This window comes from Melitaea cinxia, chromosome 29 (assembly GCF_905220565.1).
Source record: "Melitaea cinxia chromosome 29, ilMelCinx1.1, whole genome shotgun sequence".
Taxonomy (NCBI): domain Eukaryota; kingdom Metazoa; phylum Arthropoda; class Insecta; order Lepidoptera; family Nymphalidae; genus Melitaea; species Melitaea cinxia.
The window spans coordinates 3839604-3866090 of record NC_059422.1 but is presented as its reverse complement, the minus strand read 5'-3'; the positions used below and the strand labels follow the sequence as shown (position 1 = coordinate 3866090).

The following is a 26487-nucleotide window of genomic DNA, read 5'->3' as shown; positions in this document are numbered from 1 at the left end:
TCATAAAGCCTCTATTTACCGTTCAATAACAAATACTTTATAAATACGTCGTCTCCGAAACTTTAAAACTCGTGGATTTAAAATTTAGCAATTACTTGTTTCGCTCATTAAGAACAGATTTTCCGCTAATCCAATTTAAAAAGAATTATTCTTTTTTTAAATTCCCAAAAGATCGATATTTACCCAATTAAAAACTCAACACATCAATATTTAGTAAGGATATAAAAAGGTTGTAAAGTAAGCATTTAATTAAGTACAGTTATACTTAATACATATATCGAAAATCGTTTAAATTAATACATTTCGTAAAATAAATTACAAAGTAACTGCCCATAAATGTGTCACTCCCGGACAAAGGCCTTTTCGTTTATCAAAAATAACGATTGAAACAATCCGTTAGGCCATATTGAAACTTCATTAATTTAATTAAAAAAGTATTTTATTATAAAGGGAAGAATTTTTAAAACTTTTTCAGTCGTTATGAATACTTTTGATTTTACGGAACTATATTACTGTACTCCCGACCGCGTCTGCAATGTCGCCGAAATATCGGGAGTTTAAAAATAATCATTGCGGTTAGTTCAGTAGAATCAACAATGCTAAAAAGGAAGAAAACGAGCGCACAGCTCGACCTTTTATTAAACCGTAACTAACATTTTCATTTTTAACATTAGAATTTTTTTTTATATATATCACTAGGTCGGCATACAAGCGTACGGCTCACCTGATGGTAAGCGATTACCGTAGCTTATAGACACCTGCAACACCAGAAGCATCGCAAGCGCGTTGCCGACCCAATCCTCAATCCCCCCAGGAGCTCTGGTCACCTTACTCACCAACAGGAACACAATACTGCTTGAAAACAGTATTAATAGAAAAATTGTGGGTGCGTCGCCGGCTTTTACCGCTCATCCGCTCTAGTGTAGTTATGGTGCGTATAGTCGCCCGCGATGGATGTTTTGTCTTTGTACAAATATTTTTTTCGGTTTGAATATTTGTCCTTCTGGGTCTCCCCACCGTGCCTCGGAGACCACGTTAAGTCGTCGAAGATAGATATTTATGATAATAACCGGGTTATTATCATAAATATCTGTATAAGCTCCAAACTTTCTCATAGAGGTATGCCCAGTAGTGGGAGTATTACAAGCTGAATCGATCGCCGGCCTTTAAGAAAAAGGTGTCGGTATAGGTGATGCTTAAAAACCTCCAAATCATAGGGCTTAGAGAAACCTTAGGAGAACATAAATAGTTCGATAATTATTACGTTATAAGACACGATTGTAATCTAAATTTTATAACAACTACGGGCTTGATTTTGAGTGCACAAATACATATCTGTGATATAAAAACGATCTATGCACTAACGAAAACAATGCTATTCAGACTATTAGCAATATCGGAGCTACAGAACCTGTATCAATAATTGATCCCTTAGGCAGTAGCAGTAATCCTAAACAAGTCGATAAAATAGCAATTACAAGTGCTAAAATACATTTCAATATTACGCTTCTATATAATTATATACCTAATGAATTTAATAATACAGGTTTAGCAAAAGATTTTTAAAGTGGGCGTAACTTGACAGACGACGTAACATATTATTAGTAATAAGCTCAAGTGATTGGTTTATTTAGTTCAGTTCATAGCAATAACAATTTTTTTTTATTTTTTTTATACTTAGGTCATAAGATGGTAAGGTAAGCTTATCAGCTTAGCAGTAGCTTATGAATGTCTGCAATACCAGGAGCATTGCAAATGCGTTGTCGACCACCCCTTACCCTCCCCAGGAGCTCTGGCTGCCTTACTCACAGGAACACATTACTTGAGAATAGTAATATTTAGTTGTTATTTCTGTAAAGTTAAGGTACTTCCTCAGTCGGGCTGCTCCACATTTTGAGGAAGATATTATCTGTGGTCTATGTGATATAAATAATATATTACATCCAGTCTGGAACAACTCAGGTTGCTAACTTTATAGTATACAAGAATAACTTGTAACGACAACAATTTTAAAATACTTTCTTTGTTACAGAAACAACAATGCAACATTTATAGCAACACACCGACACCATGGGTCCACCTATCAACAGCTGGCTCTACAGCCACCCGGTCGAACGATCCAGAGTGACAAGTGAAGACAGAAAGTGTTTGATAGTCAATATCGTTGACAATTTACGTACCGTCGGTATTAATTTCACATTCGCGTTTATATTCCTACAAGTGTTTTCGAGTTTGAGTTCAGTGACCGCGGGCCCGGTTGTGTTGAATCTGGATTACTTACAAGGTACATTTTTTTTATTCTTTTTTTTTAGACGTAGCTTTGTATAATGTTGCCAGCTATTAAAATGTATTTTTTCAATTAATGTTATTGTCTTTTCGATTTGAATAATTTAATGATTTTGAAGATTAATTATCGATATGATCGTTGACCTGACATTGGCTTAGGGATTAATTGCTTGCTTCATTGCTTCATTTTCATATATTTTGTGCTCTCCAACCAATTTATTCATTATAGAAGAATTCTTGCGAAGAAGTGCGATATCACTACATATTATGAAATTTATGTTAGGATCTTTAAAACTACGTAAACGATTTTGATACGGTTTTTTAATAGATATAGTGATTCAAGAGAAAGGTTTATATGTATAATAAATTCATAACATAGTAGAGAAACGTTGATAATTTTAGAGGTTTCTAATGTGATGTCGTAAATAAATATTAATTTGCGCTTACATTGCAAACGCTGACTGAACCCTTGGAGATAGATCAAAATAATGTACTTACTACAGTATTGTACACCTTAAAAAGGTCTACAAAAAAGTCCGCGATGGTACATATAGGGATATATCTTCTCCCACAGTAACCGTTTTTTATCCTTTACTTTTAGGAGAAAAAATGTTTTTTTAATTGTAACCCTTTTAAAAAAAAAGGAATGTTCACAATTTTACTTTATCAAAATACCAGAAGGACTAAAGCGTTAACGCAACACTTTTGGTTAGTGTATTTTTTTTTAATATTTTTCTCTTTGAGTTTATATATTTTACAAAAAAAAAAAAATGATTCGGTGCAGTCGTTCGGAAGGTATGTGCGTACTCTTCGGCGGTTCATTTTTATTTATGTAGACAAATATAACCTACTTTGCTGTCTGATGAGAAGTAGAACATTTCTTCACATTAAAAAAAAGTTAAACAAATCGCTTGAACAATGAAACGGAACGTCAAAATATGTATTTTCACTTTTTTCCACTTTTGCTTGAAATTAAACGTACAATAGCGGGATTCGTCACACGGCCTCTGTTTTGCCATTTTGAAATTCACTTACACTTTTTTCGCAGACAAATAAACATGAAACATAAAATAATGTATTATCTGTAACACAAAATATCGTGTTTTTTACTTATAAGTACTATAAACCAGAAAAAAAATTGTTTGTGGTAGATAATATACTAAACTTATGTATTATTTCTGTTTTGGTGTACGATAAAGTGTATTGTTATGTTATGATTCGAATATTTAGGATCATTAGATCATGTCATACTATGCTGATGATTATTGACAACTATGTTTTGATCCTAAATGTAGATATAAAAATATCTTTAATATTTTCTTAATTTGTTAAATAATTTCACTCTCAAATATTAAAGAATTTTTATTCTCAAATTCAATTATTCAGCCTGTAACATTCCACAGCTTGGCATACGCTTCTTTCTCCATTTAGGAAAAGGATTCTTTATCTATAAGTGTCATTACATATTATTTATGAGTTATTTATTATAAGAATACAATAAAACTTGACTTGTAATACATCCGTTGAGTCACAAGTTTTTTTTAAGAAATTACAAAGACGTGTCTTTTTCATCCCACATGAAACTAGCGAAATAATTTGTATTATAACAGGTAACAGCTAAAAATTACGTAATAAAGATTAATTTGACAATAAAGAACATTTTTTAAACTTTTTAAATGTGTCAAACTAATTTAAGCTGTATGTCAAGACTAGACATTTTTATGTTGTATATTTAGGCTTTCTTTTTTATGACTATTTTTTAACATCCAAAGAGGATGAACATCTCATTTAATAATAATATACCTGTCTTCTAGTCGCGTGTTTCCCCACTTTCACTTCCTTTTGCATGTGGGTCGAATGTGTCGCGTCAGAGGATTTTATATCTCGTCCGTTATCTTCGTTTTACTTGTATTTTTTATGTATTTACCTTGTATTTTTTATGTACCATTCGATACTGGTATTTTTTTCGTTTTGAAGCTTCACAATCGAACTAATTCTTCTAATAATCAATACATATAATAAAAATGTACTTTGTGGCTACGGTACTAAAGAATATAGCAACCCCCTCTCTTTCCGTGGGTGTCGAAGAGGCGACTAAGGGATAACACAGTTCCGCTACCACCTTGGAACTTAAAAAGCCGACCGGTGGCGGGATAACCATCCAACTGCTGGCTTTGAAATATACAGGCCGAAGACGGACAGCAGCGTCTTCGGTGCGACAAAGCCAGCCCTGCGGTCACCAACCCGCCTGCCCAGCGTGGTGACTATGGGCAAAACACATAAGTTCACGTTATTTTTGGCGTAAACTTATGGAGGCCTATGTCCAGCAGTGGACTGTATAGGCTGTAATGATGATGATGATAATAAAAATGTAACGGGCTGTCTGTACATTTAAAATATACGAGAAACTATATTATTGGGACCTTTAACAACGCAAATAGTACCCAAAAAAACGATTGTCAGAATTTTTGTCTGTTTGTCTGTGCGTTTGTTCACTCTAATCTCAGAAACGGCTTATCCGATTTAGATGTGGTTATTGCTAATATATTGTGGCAAGTTTAGCTTAACATTCAGTATTGTTTCATGTCAATCGGTTTATAAATTAAAAAAATATGCCAATTTTAAGCATCACATGTAAAGTCATTATTCCACGCGGACGAAGTCGAGAGCGCTAGTTTCGAATAAACTCAATAATTGTGTATGGCAAACGAAAAAAACCGTCTTCAATTATATCGACAAGTAATACAATGTGAGTAGACGAAAAATTAGTTAAGTAAATACACATTATCAAAGATTACTCTACTATTAAGAATTAACTAAATCGGTTCATAAACGACGAAGTTATCCCCGAACATACATAATATTATACGAGTATATATACGTTCGAATTGAGTAACCTCCTCCTTTTTTGAAGTCGGTTAAAAAATATATAATACACGTTTGTATTTTAAATTTTACAAGTGTAATGTAAAAGTAATATTACACTGAATGATTTAGAAAAACTACGTTTCTTGAAAAAAATAAAGAAATCTACTGACCATCGATATTCAGAAAAGAAAATAGTTAAACTTAAAAAAAGTAATATTTTTACATTTAACACACGTTAAATAATGAATAATACATCAAATACAATATTTTAAAGTTCTTTCAAAAAGCTTAAAAAAGTTTTTTATCAGCCATTTATATTTTTAAGATTCTTAAATTTAGAACAATTACAATAATTATGCATTAAAATTATAACAATAATTAAATAATTATTTAACTTAATCTGCATATATTATTTGTATTGTTTTATTATGTTTATTTTTGTTTTTCTTTGTTTCTACTATACGTATTTTGTGTACTGTCTTTCATTATATGGACCTTGTCTGAACCAAACGTGTTATTATTTTTATTATAAAAGCTTACGTATTATTTAAATACATATCATTAACGACCTGTATGTAACTATTTATAACAATAGAGTTCGTTGACACGAAGATAGTTAATATGAGGGTCAAAACATGATTTATCAGTTTCATAAGACGTGTAATTTTTTTTTTACTACAACAAAACAAATGACCATAACCCATTATGTATGTGTATGTATTAACAGACTTCAAAAATGGAGGAGGTTATCAATTTGATTGTTACTTTTTTTGGGTTTCGTATCCAAAGGGTAAAAGCGGGGCCCTATTACTAAGATTTCGCTGTCTGTCCGTCCGTCCGTCTGTCTGTTACCAGGCTGTACCTCAAGAACTGCGATAGCTAGACAGTTGAAATTTTTACAAATTATTTATGTATTTCTGCTACCGCTATAACAACAAATACTAAAAACAAAATAAAATAAATATTAAAGCCACACAAAAAACGATGGTAACAGGTAGGCACTTGAAATATTCACAAAATACTTAATTGTATAATTACTTTATATATAATTACTTTATATAATAAAAGTAAAATAAAAAATACTTACATAAAAAAAATTGTCTAAATATTCAGTCAGTGGTACGGAACCCTTCGTGTACGAGTCCGACTCTCTTTCTCCGTCTGTCTTCGTCCGTCCGTCTTTTATTTGTATTAATCCTCGTAATTTTTCACGAGGTGAACCGATTTCGATGATTCTTTTTTAATTGAAAGGTAGTACTTGTCATGTTGTCCAATTTAAAGATCTGACAAGTATTTTTTAAATTAACTCAAATAATGCATATTATTTACTTGACTATTTTTACGTCTTACCAAGTCGTATTAATTGTCGATGTAATTGAAGTCGATTTTTTTTTTCGTTTGCGAGCAAACACAGTTATTACAAACTGGCTTTTATATGCGGCTTCGCTTGCATTGAATTTTTTTTTATATAAAATTACCTATGTTACTTCTAATACGTCCAAGAATATATGTACAAAGTTTTTTCGTGAAAGCATAACAAACAAACTTACATATTTATAATATTAGTAGGGATAATACAATAATGTGCCCTTAAGGAATTTCTTATTAGGTTCTAAATGTCAACGTTTATACAATGAAGGCATGCACTGTGCTACAAGTAATTATCTTCCGTGACATTTACCGCTGTAGTCACGAAGAGAAATGAATGCATGGTCTTAAGTATTTTCAATAGAAATCGTTAAGAAAAGTAAGTCAGACATTACAGGTGAATAACTGGTCTCCAGTAGTGTCGTGTTCCTGTTCTAAATTAGTCAGAGTTCCTGGGTGGAGGGGACGTATCGGCAACGCGTAGTGGTCCCGGTGTTACAGGCCTCCGCAGCAGGCTAGGGTATTTTTGCTTATTTGCCAGCCTAGGGATGTATCAAAAAAGGGTGGTAGTTGCACTAAGCAATTATAATTGTTTTGACATTTAATCCAATTACAATATGTAAAATGATGATTCAGAAGTGCTTATAAAGCCTAATTGAACAAGACTTTGCTTTTAAATTATAATCATACTGAAGCCTAAGCCTATGTCTAATAATAAGCCTATGACTGCATTTAATCTCAAACCAAAAAAAAACAACTTCAAATTACACGGACACGTACTCAATCGAGAGCATCACCAATGTAGAGAAATACAATTAAATTTGCATTATTAGTGACACTACAAAATCAACTTGTAAAATCTCAGTCAAATTTAAATCGTTCATACATCTTTTTGAATTAAGTACCTCCTTTTTTTGAAGTCTGTTAAACAATCAAATCTTTCTGTTTAAAATATTAGTGTAGTTAAAATTGTTTAAGTGGCATTGTATATGTATATATTTAGCTAGCTGTGCCTGCGACTTCGTCCGAGTTTTGGGTACTTACATGTTCAACGTGATTCTTTAAATTGACATAACTTTTTTCATTTGTGAACCGATTGATATAAAACAAACACTAAATGTTAAGTGAAGCTTACCATAATATATTAGTGAAAACTACATCTAAATCGGATAAGCCGCTTTTGAGATAAGCGTGCAGAAACGCACAGACCAACAGAAAAAATCAAACAATAATTGTTTTGGATGTTATTTGCGTTGGTAAAGGTCCCAATAATATTTTTTCTTATATATCTTCCATGTACAGACAGCGATGCGTTATATTTTAATTATATGTATTGGTTATTCAGATATATTAGTTTCAAATGAAATGACTCATTATATTTTCTTATGAGAAATGTATGTCAACGTCCTGAGTGACTCGAGACCGTTCGTTACGTAAATCTTTCATCTTGAAAATATTCGTCATTATTGGGTGAGGCTTGTCCTACTAATATTGGAAATGCGAAAGTTCGTGAGGATGATAGATGGATGTTTGTGATTCTTTTACACCAAAACTGGTTGTAATGAAACTTGGTCCTTAGATGAAAATCCAGAATAATCCTATTTCACGGAATCATAAATTACGCAAATGAAGCCGCGAGGCGCAGCTAGTCTCATATATTATAGTTAATTTGACTATTATAAAACAATATATAATTGTATAGATATAAAAATAAAAATAAAAAATAAAAATATATACTAGCCGACCCCACAAACGTTGTTTTCCCATATATGTTATTAATCCCCTTAATCCCCCCCCCTATAGCTTAGGGGTATGAAAAATAGATATTGAGCGATTTTCAGACCTACCCGATATGCACATAAAATTTCATAAAAATCGGACCAGCCGTTTCGGAGGAGTATTGTAACTAACATCGTGACACAAGAATTTTATATATAAGAAGATGTGGCTGTATTGTTTGTAAATAATTCGTTAAACAAAAATAAATAATGCATGTAATTATTAATTTGCTTCGGTTAGGTATTCAGAATAATATTTTCAGTTATTTTATGTTTATGAGATTACCTGGAAATGAAATGTAAACATTTATTTCGTCATAAAGTGATATACACACTTAACTAAAGTCAAAACTGACTGAGTTTAAATGACTTAACGCTATGATGACGAATGGTTAGCAGTGAAAATTAAAACAAATGTTAACAACAGTCTTAACAACATTAGCAAATCAGAAATTTTTGTTTTTTTTTTTTTTTTTTTTTTTTTTTTATTTGTAACATTAAGTTATTTAGGTACTACACAAACTAGATATACTTTAGAATAAACCAAATTTATCTGCGGCTGTCACCAACCCACCTGCCCAGCGTGGTGATTATGGGCAACACACATGAGCTCACGCCGTTAATGGTGCGAACTTGTGAAGGTCTATGTCCAGTAGTGGATTGCGATAGGCTGAAGTGAGTGATGGAACTAAATTCATCGTTGTTTTAAGATGATTTGACGTCTTAATTAAAAAAATATATAATATTTTGAGTAATTTTATTCCATCCAACTGCTGGCTTTGAAATACACACACCGAAGACGGGCAGCAGCATCTTCGGTGCGACAAAGCCAGCCCTGCGGTCACCAACCCGCCTGCCCAGCGTGGTGACTACGGGCAACACACATGTGTTCACGCTATATTTTGGCGCGAACTTGTGGAGGCCTATGTCCAGCAGTGGACTGCGATAGGCTGAAGTGATGAGTAATTTTATTGAAGTAGGGATAGTAGAATGTATCCTACTCAAAATCTGGAGCAGCCCGACTGGAAAAGTACCTCAACCTAACAGAAGGTCACAGCTGAATGACGCTGCTTACAAGTAGCTTTGTGTTCCTGTGGTGAGTGAGGTGGTCAGAATCATGGTGAGGATCGGGAGTAGCGGGCAACGTGCTTGTGATGCTTCTGGTGTTGCAGGCGTCTATAAGCTACGGTACGGCCAACAGGTGGGCTGTGACGCTTGCTTGTCAACCTAATTGAAAAAAATGTAGAGTATTAACAAAAAATACAACATAAACTAGATGTATTTTAAAAAGGTCTAAACCCATAAAAGACACACGTGACGACGAATATTACGGCAGATAAATGTCAGATAGCGGACACCACTCATCACTCTTCATTTTTCCCATTATGTGTCTACTAAACCTGTATAAATTTTCTTAAAATTGCTAATTATATAGCTGTATAATCTATAACAATATTATAAAAGCTTTTTTATTACTTTATTTATTTATTTACTTTTCCGCACACCACCATAAAGTTATAACAATACATGACATTAAGAAAATACAAGTCGCATCAATTGGAACTGGCGGCCTTATCGCTAATATAGCGATCTCTTCCCGGTAACGTTTGGGCAGAACTAACGTAGGAAGAATGGTTCGAATTGTAAAATTATTTTTGTGTTAGATAGCCCATATACCTTACCAAGGAAGGCTATAGGCAATTTTTTGCCTCAAATTAACGCGGGTGACACCGCGGACACAGCTAGTATAAGATAATATTATATAGATATTAGCTGACCCCACAAACGTTGTTTTGCCATATATATTATTAATCCCCTTAATCCCCCCGCTATAACTTAGGAGTATGAAAAATAGATGTTGGTCGATTCTCAGACCTACCCGATATGCACACAAAATTTCAAAAAAATCGGTGCAGCCGTTTCGGAGCAGGATGTTAACTAACATTGTGACACGAGAGTTTTATATATAAGAAGTATTTTTTTACAAATTATTTCTCTTCTTTCTTCTTCTGTTTCAATCTTTTATTGTAGCTAATTTAATTGTAGAACACTATCTTAAGTTATTGTCATATGTATGTTATTTATCTATGTTATTAGTGTATACGTTATAGTGTTTAATGTAGTTATCACCTATAATTAAAGTTACACTTAGACTCTACTCTTATTGTATATGTACTTGTAATATGGTGTATACTTTGTTGGTGTTCTATATTGTAAATAAATAAATAATAAAGTTCCCAAATAAAGTATTACTAATCTATAATGTAAGGTAACCTTTTGTATACCTTTTATGTAGAGGTATCTGCCAGTTAGATTTAATAAATGTAACATAACATAACATAACAATGCACTTTATTGTACACCAATACAGAAATAATACATATCAGATTGATTTTAGAGTATCATACGGTACAAAGGGCGGCCTTATCGCTGAAAAGGCAATCTAGGGGCAGAAGAGATGGTATTGTGTCGGTGTAGGTACAAATTGAGACAAAATATGTATTGAGTACGTTATGTATTAGTAAGACATAATAATGTATTGACTTAACAATATTACCATATATATAACAATATTTAATATACATATTTAAATATAAGTAAGTATTAAAGACGATATTACACTACTATAATTTATTATAAACTTAGTCTAAAGGTCTGGCTCGTAACCGACTTACCTTGAGACTGGTTTGCAACGGTACTCGCCGTTGCTAAGACTTGATATTGTAATGAACCTAGTTTCAGGGAATTTCTTTATTGCTAACAGGGAGCTACAGAATTATTGTGAGCGTCTTACTAATAATTGTGTTTGCTCGAAAACAAAAAAATAATCGCTTTCAATTACATCGACAAGTAATACAACGTAGTTTGACGAAAAAATAGTAAAGTAAATAGGCATTACTTAAAACTCAAAAAGTACTCGTCAGATTTCGATTAAGTTTAAATGGGACCACATACCCAGAACCGCCTTTCGATTTAATCGGTCCACCCAGTAAAAACTGAACCCACGTGAAAAAAGGAAATAGTCGAATTGAGAACCTCCTCCTATTTTGAACTTGGTTAAAAATCACATAGATGATGACACTTGCGCATTTACTTCTTTACTACTTATTTAAAATCAAAATCAAAATTAATTAATTAAGCTTAAAAGCATTTTTGATTCATCATTTTACAAAATAAAATTTTATATATTTTAATGTATTAAATATAATTAAGAGTTCACTCTTGCTCGCTTACTACTCTCTACAACCGATTCGGATTATTGCACATTTAGAATTACATAGAAAATAACAATCTTCAAAAATAATAAAGAATCACAGACCATAGAAATACTTAGGCCGTGTAAAGAACAAAAGAGGTCTTAACACTAATAGTGACCTCTTACAGACAACCTCTGTCAATACAAGAAATCAAAATAAAAAATAAAATAAAAAAATACCTTTATTCAAACAGGCTTCAAAAGCACCTTCGAATCGTTATTTTCCAAATTCAAATTTAAACCATTTTTAAAAGTGATGCTACCACCGGTTCGGAATGTAGATTCTGCATAGAAGAACAGGAGAAAAACTCCGCAGTTACTCTTTTAAAAATAAATAAATAATTCCTTATGACACAAAAAAAATATGTTACAAAAAAACTAACGTTATAAATACGTAGTTAAGTTAGATATTATATAAGTTATAAGTATATAAGTTAGGTAATTTAATGATTAACAGTTTGTTTACTTCACAAGCCGCTTTTTAGCCGTAAAGATTGGCTGGAACAGATCACGTTTCTGGCGATAAGACAGCATTTGGTATTGTTTATATTATATGATGCAAGTACTGTTATATTTGAATGATGTGCATATAATAAAGTATTATAATTATTATTAAATTTTGGTTTAATAAATACAATTCATTTAACAGATTAAAAAATTTAACGTCATTAGAATATCAATTTTATCATTGCTATGGTTGTTTTTAGTTACAAGTATATTCATTGTCACCACTCATCAATATATTAGTTTTAATAATTAATAAAGGTTGTATGTCCGAATTTAAAGATGGGAATATTGAATACAAAAGAAAAGGCCACCAAACCGTTCTCACTTGGAGCCCGTTGATGTCTTTTATATATCATTTTCAAATAAAGTCTGTCTGTCGCGCTTTCACGCCCAAACTACTGAAACGATTTAAATGAAATTTGGTACACAGGTGCCTGGAAATGGACATAGGCTAAGTTTTAATGCGAAAAAAGGGGTATAAGGGGTTGAAAAGTGGGGATGAAAAGTTGTATGAAAGTATCGTCATTTTTAGAGCTAGAAGCTTATTTTTAGGCTGTTAATTCGATATAAATAAATATGATATTCAAAGTTTGTAAAAGTTTTACTCAATGTGTAAAATAACAATAGGGAATAGAGGATAAAACTTTTTATGGAATATAAATTTATGTGAATGTTTTATAAGTTTGCGACAAGAGACAAAATATTAGAGCTATTTCGACGTCCAAAATAAACCAAAATATAATTATATCCAAATAATTCTGTCCAAAGTCACTATTCCACACGGACGAAGACGCGCGCATAGCTAGTATTACATATTTCTAAATGTCGTAATAGGTGTCAAGGTTAATTTATCAAATTTTTTTAACAAAAACTAAAATAAGGCAGATTTTCTTATAACCAATTACAAAAACCAATAAAATTTAAAAGGTCACTGAAGTTCGAATTGTAGCTTGTAAATGATCGTATATACAACTTTTTATATATTTAATTATTTTAACAAAAACATTAAGATAAAGAATTTGATTTTTAGTTTAAACATGCCAGTTGGTTAATTTAAAAAAAAACGAGTGTGCTTTAGAACACACGACTGAAGTAAAACTTCTGCACAATAGGCCTCCACTGAGTCTTATATATACGAAACCTAACTATCAGAGGAAGAGAGAAAGAAAATATTTACTCACACGTCTCTCTCTTGCTTCGTTCGCGGTACCCGATCACACTTTTCGTAACGCTCTCGTCTCACATTCACCAGCTTACTGCCAAAGTCAAGCGTGTATAAAGACGTTTTACTTCAAAAATGAACAACATTATAAGCTATAAACATACAAAACCAGGGTTCGAGTTGTAATCATATATCTAGCAGGGAAAACCGGGTTATTTATGTTTCAATGACATTTACTAAGCTAATGGCTGCAATCCTATCGTTACTCAATCAACAGTTAACGCCATCTATGAGCTAATAACACAATTATTCGTTACGCTTAATATCCAACAGCGGACGCTACCTTCTTATACATATACGTAATATAGTAATTAAAACCAATTAATTCAATTGAATGAATTAATAAATTAATATATTAAACTTTTTAAGTAATAAATAATCAGAAAGTCATGAAAATAGTTTTTTATTTTTGTTAATTTAGGTACATAATGTAGCTATCAAAAATATTCGTAGGTATATCCACAAATATAGAATTTTTACCTTAAACCATTTTTTTTTGTTTCAGGTCCAGTACCCTTAGCTAGGAATATAAGACATTTAACATGCATATCAAGAAGTACAGGCCAAGAGGGAATTTGTATGTTTGTAATGGACTGCGTAAAAGCAAACGGAACTCAGTTAGGAACATGTATAGACAGGTTCTACTTCGGTTCATGTTGTCAAATACAAGACAAAACAACTCTACCACATATAATTGGTAATAATATAGAAGATAATTCGATAGATAATGCTAATTTTGTTCATCCACTTACACAAGATAAGATTAATAGTTTTGTAAATCCAAATAAACATGATACTAATAAAGAAAAAGACAAAACTTCAGTAAATAACTTTACGAAGAAACCAGCAATTGTGGAATCGAATGAACCTGATAAGGCAGCGACAGTTCAAGATAGGACAGAACAAGATGAACCTGAAACTAAAGTTAACGATAATATCAAAACAACGAATGCAATGGATGCAACAACGGTCAAGGAAGTTGCAACAACACAATCTACAAAATTAACTTCTCAAGTAGCAGAAGTAACAGAACTACCTATAAAATTATCTACATTCCAAACTGTCTCAGGCGACGTAAATAACGCAAATTCTGAAAGCGTACAAAATTTTACACCGATTAAAAATGAAAATCAAGAGGTAACAAAGCCCACGACTGAACAAACGACAACAGAAAAACCGAAAAAACCTACTAGAAAGCCAATCAAGCCTACGTACAAACCTAGACCTCAAAGACCATCAAATTTCACAAGACCCCCTCACATTAGCCTTAAACCTATACCTACAAAACCTATTTTACCTTTTAATACTACAAGAAAACCTATTTATAGACCCTCTTCTAAGAGACCGCCTACAAAGAAACCTTTACCAATACCGCCTAGACTAAATATAACTATCATACCACAATCCACAAGTACTAGACCAATATTTTCTAGACCATCATTGTCGACTATAACTTATATTAACGGTGGTACGGTTTCTAAGGTTGAAGATACTCCTATAACTACAACTACATCAAAGACTACATCCAAATTACCACCTAGTCCAACTACGACGACGACAACAACGACAACAACGACAACGACTACGACGACAACGACCACAGCTGCTCCAACAACGACAGAAAAAGTCACAGAGACAACTGAAAATATTGTCACGGAAACGTCTGTACCTACAGAAGCAGTAACTGAAAAAGCAACAGAAAAAATTACAGTTGCAGTTACGTCTGAATCTCAATCAGAAACAGTTACAATTGAACCTGTCAAAGAAGGTGTAACTGAAAAAGATATTGAAGAACCTCTCACAGAAAAAGTTACAATACAAGAAGAATCAACAGACAAAAACGACTTCAAACCAGTTACGGAAGCTGATGTCCCTCTCACCACAATCCCTACGACAACTACGGAGTATCCGCCACTGGTAACGTGGTCAAACACAATCGACTCTAGCTCCAAGCCTGCTGACGATACTACACATGATCCTAACAGTGAGTTATATATTCTTTGATATATAAACATAGTTTGTATACTTGATATTTAAACGCTTTTTAGGACCTTGTGCGTGCTAACCTCAAATGGTTAGTTATATTGGGTATAGTGGCGTGCGTTAAGATTCGGCGCCCCGCGCCGTTTTTATTTGCCACCCCATAAATTAAGAGCAAATGATAAAAGCAGCAAATGATAAAAGCAGCTAATGTATTAAGAATGGGTTAATAATTATTTTTGTCAAATTTTTGCGGACCTTTTTTGGTATCCATTGTTGTAAAAATTGATTAATTTTTCACATCCTTACTATGTATGTTCGGCTTGAGCCTCCTTTAGCCCTAGGGTAAAAAATCACAGACTATAAAATGTTGTATTTATTCCTTAGCTTAAACTAAAGGTTAAATAACATATTAGAATTTTTTTTAAGAGTAAAACAAAATCCGAAAATGTCGCCACACCTACGTTACAAACTCTTTTTTTAAATTAAATTGCGAAAATAATAAATTAAAAAAGACGTAAGAATACTTTCTATATCTGAAAGTCAATCAAATAATATGGAATTTTGATAAACTTTTTTCAAATTCATAACATCATTTCCTAAGCCATTTATAAGATTTCTTTTAACAAATAATAGACACATTATTTATCTTCACGGACTCGTAAAAAAATCTTTGATAAATATATTTACATATATCGATTAATTACCTGTCAAAACTAAATATAATTAACCAGATTTGACATTTTGAATCCCTATATCTAATTAAAAAACAATCGGTTTGTCAGTGAACTACTGAAAATTTTTATGATACCGTTGAGATAAATCACTCAATGAAATCTATTGTTCTAAAGTTGAGAATTGTTCAAAAGTTGCGAATGTTCGGTTAGGACGTGGTCCGACACTGATGGCTTTATATATATATATATATATATATATATATATATATATATATATATATATATATATATATATATATATATATATATATATATATATGTATATATATACATTTATACATATACACATACACATTTATATTTCGTTACATTACATACTTACACATCCTATCTATTCATATTCACATACTTGTCCCCGTAATTTTACTTTCTTTGTACATCAAACACCGGTGTTTAATCAGGTTATGTTTAGAAATAACGACTTAGATTTGAATAATGTTTCCCACTAGCGAGCAACGCAAACATATGTTTTTTGACTTATTATATCGGTTTTTCTTTTAATTTTCTTTCGTAAAAACCTTGTCCTGACAATAACGAATAAAATAAAAGAATTATCCAATTTTTATAGTCTTTCGGAAGATCTACGCGTCTAACATTTCAACTATTCATTTTCATTTATATATGATATAAGAAAATAAAAACACATACTTTTAAATACACAAAGTCTTAAATGCAATGTTATTCGTCAGTGCGGAGAAATATTTATAGCATTCAATAGAATTAAATTTTTTATTGCTATTTTTGGCGTGAACTTGTGGAAGCCTATGTCCAGCAGTGGACTGTATAGGCTGTAATGATGATGATGAATAGAATTAAAACCTAATGAACAAAATTTAATGTAACTGGCAATCATTAACCTTTTTCATATAAAACATTTATTACAATAGTTTAAAATAAATAAATTCTAAAAATTATTTATCGCACCATACTTAGGTCACGCTTCAGCCTGTTATATCCCACGATTGGGTATAGTCCTCTTTCCCCATGTAGGAGAAAGCTAAGAGCTTAATCCACCACGCTACTCCAATGCGGGTTGGTGGATATATTCCTTACTATTATATATATATATATATATATATATATATATATATATATATATATATATATATATATATATTCCTTACTATGAGTAACGAACGCTATCAGGTGTACATGATAACAAACGAGACCGACGGCTTAACGTGCTCTCCGGGGCACGGTGGGGAGACCCAAAAGGACTGCACAAATACCCAGACCATGGCAAACATGTATAGCCAATACAAATGTATGTCATGTGCGGGCATCGAACCCACAACCGCCAGCGCAACAGCCACAAACCAGTGCTATAACCGTTGCACCAACGCGTCGTCTTACTCACTTATAAAAGGTATAACACTGGCTATCTGGTAAAACATAAAGTCAGCGTTAAGACCGCTTTTTGAAAGTAAATATACAATAAACCATTCAAATTAAAAAAAAATAAGACAATTTTACATCCATAAATTTAATTTTAATTTAAATTTTGTTCAATTAAATAAAAAATTATTTTATTAAAAAAAAAACAAAGGAGTATTTCAATAAGCTTGGTATGCGAAACGCTCAATCGTTAGTAAAAGAAAAACGATTTTGACATCATTAAAATTCACTGCAGCGCACCACCAGTCTTCGGTTAAAAAACTCCAAATTATTACCAGAAAAAAACCCAGAAGTCTAGTTAACGACATAATTGTACATTTATTATTCACAATTCTCTAATACCTTATTAAATTGTATGTATTATATATATGTGTACTTTATATATTTTAATGAGGTAGACAGACAAACTAACAAGCAAACTCTTCATCTTTATAATATTAGTATAGATGTGTACCAATTAATTTCATTCCGACTTATAAATAAAAACTCGTAACAATAATACTTATGAAATTGTGACGGTGCCCTAATATAATTTGTGTAGTTTTATTTTTATTTTTACTTTATTTTATTTTATTTCTCAAATAAATAAAATTGGAGTGTCTGTTTGTAATATTAAAATAACTGCTTTTACTCAATGCATATACGGTATATGTACTAAAATAACATTTTTTTTTCCAATTTTTGTCCGTCTGTCTATCTGTCTGTTTGTTCTAATCTCTGAAACGGCTGGATCAATTTTGATGGGATTTTCATTGGTAGACGGCTGATGTAATAAGGAGTAATTTAAGCTACTTGTGGATGAAGTCGCGGGCACAGGTAGTTGTAAATAAATAGGTTATTTGGAAATATGTTTTTGATATTAAACATTATTATTATATTCCTATTATTGCTTCTAGGTCACGTTCTCCCTACATGTACAGTCTGCTCTCAAACAATATAATTATTATGATGTACTTTATTTCGTACAAACTAATATTTTTAAACAGTTAAAAAGCTAAGAAGTATTGCAATTTGACTCGATTGAAAATCATATATAGGATGTTTGACTACTAACTGAGTTCCTTCAAACATTACCTTCCTATAAACATAACATTTTTGGTAGTTATATGGGTTTTACAGATCACGTTCCACGCAAAAATATATCCTCACCTTTTTTAAATTTTATTTTATATTAATATCCGAGTTACTCTGGAAACGTACTTTTGCATAACAGTTCAATACACCAGTTAATTGACGAAACATTGATAATATTTATGAAAAGCAATATCATAAAAAAAAAATTTAAACACCGCCCATAACGAGTTAACAAAAACGTCATAAATATAATAATTTTTTCGTATAGTTGATGGCAAAGGTGGACTTATCCCTAGAAGAGATCTCTTCCAGTCAACCAATGGTCATGAGAGTCATACAGCGGGGGACATAGTGCAAGAAATAACAACGTAAAGAAAATAGTTAAATAACTGTAATATCCCACTACTGGGCATAGGCCTCTTTCCCCATGTAGGAGAAGGATCAGAGCTTAATCCATCACGCTGCTCCAATGCGGGTTGGTGGATATATTCCCTACATAGCCCGAAGGAATCGATTCGACCCTCAATTTATTTTTCTAGTACTTACGAGTGTCTGCAGTAGATGAGCACTGACAATTAGATAGGAGCTTTAAAATCTAACTTCCTCGGAGTTTTACGCATTAAATAGGCATCAGAAATTTTTATTCAATATAAATATGGAAGTATTATTCTTAGCCCTAAAATCGTCAATAATGTAAAATATTTATATTAACTGCAGAACCCCCCATTTGAAAGATCGCAGTTAGGAGTCGAACACCTTATATAGTGGAAGTTCGCTATCATTTTTTTATATTACTTGTTTACTGCGGTCACAAGACGAGTTGAAAATTCTTTAATAGTCATAGTCGAAGTAGTCGCTTGATTATAGATTTTTTGTCGATTTCCCTAAATGGATACGTTTACGTGTTAATGAACCGTCTTAATGTAATCCGAGATATAAAAAAGAGGTTAAAAAAAACCGAGTTCAAAGTTTTGAATTTGTTTGAATTAAATAAATATTATTACAATAATAATACAGGTTTTATAAAATGCGTTTAATGATATGGTTATATAACTTTGGAAAAGAATCGAAAAACGGTTACTGCCTTTCTAAGCACGGCAGTAGGTATAACGACGTGCTTAAGAGCCATTTCACAATTTTACGCTCTGCAAGTTTAGGTAAATTTGGTCGCATCGCGCGAGTCGTACGAGCCGCGCGATCTTTGTGCTAGTGCGTATAGTGTGACAACCAAAAGACCATCGTGATCATTTTCTGATGTATAATAATAATAATAATAATAATAATATTTATTTAGATGAAGATTACATTATGAGGAAAATAAGTTATAAGTAATTTTTACACAAAGTTTTTTACACAAAGTTTGACAACACGATTAGCGAAGGACTGGTGCTCAAAAAGGTATAAAATACCTGTACTATAAGTCACCAGGTCCCCCCCCCCAAAGTTAAGAATACAGGATCATGTGCTCAACTTGTCCAAATGGAGACAAGCCTCGCAGATGAAGGTATATGTAAACTTGTTTTACCAATTTATAATAATTGCCAACAAAGACCCAAAAGGTCAACAAGAAAATTTAGGTAATTAGAAAGAAAAATAATAATAATAATAATAATAGTAATAATAAAATACAAACAATTATATACCCAGAGTCAGCTGCTAGTGAACAAGTAGGTTTTCGGTATCATCGTATGTGAAAGATTTGAGCCAGTTGGTAATAGTGAATTTACATTTCAGTCTTGGAAGGTGATAAATGGGTATACGGGAGTTAACCCTGTTATAAAGAAAGTTTCCCAAGTAATAGTACTGTCTCCGAGCTAGAGCCGTTGAAACCTTGATAGAGGGGCATACTTTGTTTTTACGTCTTTTGTCTTGATTAATTTTAGGGTCGAATGGGAGCTGAGAATGCTTTTTTAACAGAATATGAGTTATAAACAATTTCCTCACCGATAGGACATCCCAGGATTTATAAAGATCGTCGGTCGGATATCTAAAAGGAAGTGACGCTGCTGTTTTAAGGATTGCTCGCTGGGCTCTCTCTACACCAATAAGGGCTGACTTACACGAACCACCCCATACAGTGATGCAGTATGTTATAAGGGATTGGCAGAGCGCATAGTAGACAGATTTGATAGTATTCCGATCAGCTACATGTCTTAAGCTTTTGAAAATGTAGATGAGTTTCCTTAGTTTAGCTACGAGAGACAAAATATGGGGCTTGAAGGTGAACGCAGAGTCAATAATGACCCCCAAGTATCTGATATTGTCCACTCTTTCAAGAACCGGACATACACAACTGGTGTATGAAGCTGGGTTGCAAACATGTGCTCGAATGATGCCAAAAGATGGTAAACCCTTTTTAGTGGCGGAGAAAGCCAGGTACTTGGTCTTAGTTGCATTTAAAGTCAGGATGTTATTTTTTAACCATGCCGATACACTGTCAAATCCACGCTGTGCAGCATCATACACGTCCTCCCACGTACTGCCGTCAAATAGTAAAGCAGTATCATCTGCGAAGGAAATAATTTTTCCTTGTGGGATCTTCATTCGACAAAGTTCGTTTATGTACACTAGAAACAACGTGGGACCAAGAACGCTACCCTGAGGCACCCCATATGAGATGGGTACAATGTCGCTTGTTGTTTGACCGATCCTGACTCTTTGCCTTCGGTTTTGCAGGTAGTTTTTAAAAAGCAGAAGAGATAAGCCTCTCACACCAACCTCCTCCAACCTATCAATTAGTATAGAGATAGCAACCGTGTCAAAAGCCTTGGCAAGATCTAGAAAAATTACGAGAAGTTTCCGTTTATTCTCAATTCCAGACATTAATGTGTTTGTCATCTCGATCACTGCGTCCTCCGTTGATCTACCAGCACGGAATCCAAATTGTGAGTCAGATAATATATGGTTGGACTCAAGAAAAGAAACTAACCTTTTATTCATAAGTTTCTCTAAAATTTTGGAGAGAACTGGCAGAATCGAAATGGGCCTATAGTTGCTGACGCTGGACTCATCACCCCCCTTGTGGATTGGCTTGACAGTAGATATTTTAAATTGCTCAGGGAAGCAACCCGTGCTTAGTGCAACATTACAAAGATGGGTGATGGGTGCAACGAGCAAATTACAGTTGCGCCTAATAAGCCAGGCGGGGATATTATCAACTCCAGCGGCACAGCCATCTTTCAGAGACATGATAATAACCTTTATCTCTCCAGGATCAGTGGGCCAAAGCAGCAGAGAGTTGGGAGACCTGGGGAAATCATGCTTACTTTGAGCAGGTGTGACACACGGCTGAATGAGCTTCTCAGCCAATGACTGTCCGATTTCGCAAAAATATTTGTTGACAGAATTAGCATTAGCAACAGGATCGTCACCACAGAGTAGGCTCGTAGATTTGTCCACCTTATTGCAAGTATAAGTAATGTTTCTTACTGCGTTCCAAAGTTTCTTTTTATCTGAACCAGCTTCACAAATCAGGGACCTTTCATATTGCCTTTTGAGTTTATGAAGTAGGTCGGTACAGTAGTTCCTATATCGCTTATATGTGCACTTTAAACTATCGTTATTAGGAGCCAGTTTAACTTTTTTATTTAGTCTATCGCGGTTTTTTAGGCAGCGTAACAGATCAGGTGTAACCCATGGTTTTGCTATTCTTTTTCTTTTTGACACAATGACCTCTCTTGTGTTGGAATTCAAAGCATTCTGCAATACATTAACTATAAATTTTGTAATATCATTAGCATCATTCATAGTGAATACGGAACTAAAGTCAACGTTATTTAAGTAGTCACTAGCACCACCTCTATCAACGATCCTTCTGCTATAAGGACCATAGTTATAGTTCTGGGATTTAATATTAACGCTCACGGCGACACTCTCATGATCAGTTATATCAGATTCGATAATAAAACAGTAGGATGATTCTTTAGTTTTCATCATGGCATGATCCAAGCAAGTTCGACCATGCGTAGGTATATTATGGGCTGCTAAAATGCCGTAGCTAGCAAGGAAGTCAAGATATTCATTGTGTCTGTTGTCAGATGAAAGTGGCGAAATATCAATATTAATATCACCCATGATAATAATGTTCCTGAATTGAGTATGATCTCTAAGAAGCAAATCAAAGGAGTCAATAAAATTAGAAATATTTTTATAGCTTGGTGGGCGGTAGATAGCAATAATGCAAGTAGTTGAATTTATTTTTAGAATGAGACAGTTTGCATCACTGAGAGACGGCTCCTCATGTCGTACATTTATAAAAGTTTTGTAATATATGACTACCCCTTCGTTTTGTGTTAAATTATTGAGGGTGTGGATTGAGCTATAACCATCCAACACAGGAATAGGCTTGGGGTCATGCAACCAACATTCAGTTAGGATGATAATATCCCAATCAACCTGAGATCTTAGGAGAATGGTATAAAAGTGGTCAAAATTGCGAGAAATACTTCTAATATTTTGCGATATTATAGAAAGGTTGCCTAAGCCCGTGGGCATAAGATTACTCACGTCGTCCACGCCACACCTTATAGCCTTAGCAATTTCAAAAGACTCCAGCTCGGAAGAGATAATATTATTTTTCCCGTCCACAGTCATCACTAATCGAAGTAATAATTATCGCAAATAATCTATTTAGTAGTGGTAGCGAATATACAGTAATTTTGAAGCCCACATTCACCTTCCATAAGATGTACATTAAACTTAAGACACAAGATCGATTGGAAGAAAATACGGTTACACAGTAATAAGTGATATACCGAAAACATGTTATTTTTATTTCATGCACATTGACATAATAGAACAAATTAAACTTACAAAGCAGCAGAGTACCACGATCAGCTGACTCATACCTACAATATAATATTTTCATTTTATTAACCCTGCCGTAATAACAAAAATTAAGTGTAAAGAATATAAGAAAACCACCATAATCAAGTGACTCATACAAACAATATAACATTTCTATTTTATGTACTTTGGCGCAATAATACAAATTAAATTTAAAAAATAATAGATAACTACGGTCAGCCGACTCATACCCACCATATAATATTATTATTTCGTTTACCTTGGCGTAATAACACAAATTAAATATATAGAATAAAAGAGAACTACAGTCGGCTGACTCATACAAACAATATAATATTTCTATTTTATGTACTTTGGCACAATAATACAAATTAAATTTAAAAAATAACAGATAACCACGATCAGCTGACTCATACCCACAATATAATATTTTTATTTCATTTACCTTGGCGTAATAACATAAGTTATATGTAAACAACAGTAAATAACCACGATCAGCTGACTCAAACAAAACATATAATATCAAACATAAAAGACATTTAAGCGATAACAGATATAAATTAAGGATGTGTAAATTAAACAAAACTAAAACTAAAAAAAAGTTTTGAGTTCACTTTCGTCGTTAACTCTCATAGCGGGTTTACCCTCTTCTTTTCTAATGAATACCCTTCCATAAGACACCCAGGTTGAAAATAGCTTTTTATTTTTTACAAGGTCTCGGGTGAGGAAATAAATTCGACGAACTTTACTGGTAAGGGCCTCAGACAGGAAAACAGTTTTCTCTGGCCCTGAGATCTTAAGAGCGGATGTCCCAAGAGGTCGCTGATTGTTTTGACGTTTTGCTTTATTATATTCATTAAATTTTTGAACTAGAGATTCCTTTCTAAATGTCGTTGTAAATTCCACCACAATTGCCTGCGTTTTAGATCTATAAATGTTTCGTATTTCTGTCTCCTGAATTACGGGATCAGCATTTACAACTGATGCCAAAGTTTTTAGAGTGTTAGTTAGTGCCTGCTTATTTTCAGGTTCTAGTTTCGGAATGTTACGTAATTCAATTGATGATGACTTCGAATCCCTCTCCAAAAGGTTTAGTTTTGTCTCGAGAGTTTTAATATATGATTTGTACTTCTGGTTTTCAGTTTCCAGTGTTTCGATTTTACTGATAAGGGCATCGTACTGGGATGACATGAATTCAACAGATCTCTTAATTTCGGTGTTTTGTTCAATCAGTGAAGAAATGGAAGCATTCAATATTGAAAATTTCGCTTCCTGCTGGGAGTGAAGCTTTTCGTACATAGTTCTAAATTCACTAATCAATTCATCCGAGCCACTGGGAGACTCGACAAGCCTTCGTTTCATCCTTTTAGTAATATTTAAGCTACCATCCTGTTTAGCCGAGCCTGAACAAGATAAATTAATATCTGAGTCAGATCCATAGTGGGTAGGTGAAAGTCTAGATTTGGTAGTCAGCGTATCTGTACTCCGAGGCGGCGAACGTTGAACCCGAGGCATATTTATTTACTAAACAGGTGATTTGTAGGCCTAAATGATATGCGTTGCCGTCGGCAGACGATCCGTTCAGGGGGCAGGGCTTGCGCAGGCGCACACCTTTAGGAATAGCAGCGTTGAACTTATAGCTGTCTTACTCACGCAGTGCCAGCGAATGGATGAGTCAACAAGTTGCCAATCTCCAGGTATCACTTCAAACACAAACTTGAATTTGTCAATACTTAACGTTAGCAAAATAAAATAAAGTTTAGCTTAATACGCGACTGGTCGCCTCAGCGGTCCGGGGGGGAATGAAAAAAATGAATGAATAAAAATTATAACTAGGGTATAAAATGTTTTTTACATAATTAATTTGTTAAAAATTTCAAGTATGTTATATAACAACAGTCAATAAATTTAAAATAAAATTAAAAAAATCAATTTTATGAAACAATTTTTTTAAATTGATTTAGTTTTTTCAGTTTACGAATGAATCTAATATTTACGATATGAATAAAAAAGCATTTAATGACATCGACACCGACAAACATATTTATTACCAAATAACAAGACAAACAGATTGAAATGCCTATTTGTATTGATAGTGTGAGAAAAGAAAATTAAATTATACATTTGTTTACAGAAATTATCATTATATTATTTTACAGTCATTTTCGTAATATGTTTATTTTATTTATATTTTATTATGAAAGTATCAAATGCGTTTTATCCGCTATAACAACAGGCGCTTGGCGCGTGTGAGCGAAAGAGACGGCTGCGCAGAATTTGGCGTGGACCTTACCTCTAAGAGCGCTAGCGCTCGACTGATTTACCGGGCTTGATGCGTGGCAATATATACTATCTTTTTATTATTTAATATAAAATGTATTAAAAATAATTACATCTTTTAATTATTTTTTTTGTATTCCTTAATGATGTAAGTTTACTTTGATGAAGATAGTTCGTTAAAATTTCTTAGTTTTCTAAGAGAAATATCGCTTTTAAAATTGTACTTATTTGGAAAATATTCGTAACTTTAAATTTTTTTTATCATTTAATAGAGATACAAATGGAATAAAAATCTATGATAGTGGACAACAAAATTGTATTCCACATATTATGATATTTTTTTAAAATGGTTTCAACGTAGAGGTTATTGAAAAGTAGGACTTCAAAGTATACATTGCGACCGTTTACCCAGGGAGGAGGCTGATGAAAAGGTTAATAATTTTATACACATAATATAAATCAAAATTCTGATCTGACTATGGACTACAACAAAGGTTGCTCTATTATATTTCAAGAATATAAATTACATTATTGCATCCAACACTGAGATTAACGACGTCAAAATATTACAATTTCGCGGATTGTTACCGATTTTTGTGAAATGGCTCTTAAGGTAAAAAAGGTAAAGCATAAGAACCGAAATCAATGAACATTTAGATAAAAGTTTTGGATTTTTTTTTAAACCAAATGTGTTAACTTTAATAATACAATTTTAATGATATAGTTTATAACTAGCTGTACCCGTGACTTCATCCACGTGGAATTTAATAAAAAAAGTTATTGTTCAATTCGCAGAGTTATAAAATAAATAAATGTCTAAAATAAAAGTAACCTAACTTACTTCTTACTATATCAGCTATCTGCCAGTGAAAGTCCTGTCAGAATAATCGGTCCAGCCGTTTTAATAATTAGCCGGAACAAACAGAAAGA

General features: G+C 32.9%; 1 protein-coding gene across 1 annotated transcript in view; it reads left to right on the top strand.

Moving 5' to 3' along the window:
- Nucleotides 1–2070: 2070 nt before the first annotated feature.
- LOC123667742 (serine proteinase stubble) overlaps nucleotides 2071–26487 on the top strand; it is a 37836-nt gene continuing 13419 nt past the window's right edge. The window contains exons 1-2 of the mRNA XM_045601582.1: nucleotides 2071–2284; nucleotides 13791–15269. Of these exons, the coding sequence (XP_045457538.1) occupies nucleotides 2071–2284; nucleotides 13791–15269 (1693 nt within the window). The remainder of the gene's footprint in view (nucleotides 2285–13790; nucleotides 15270–26487) is intronic.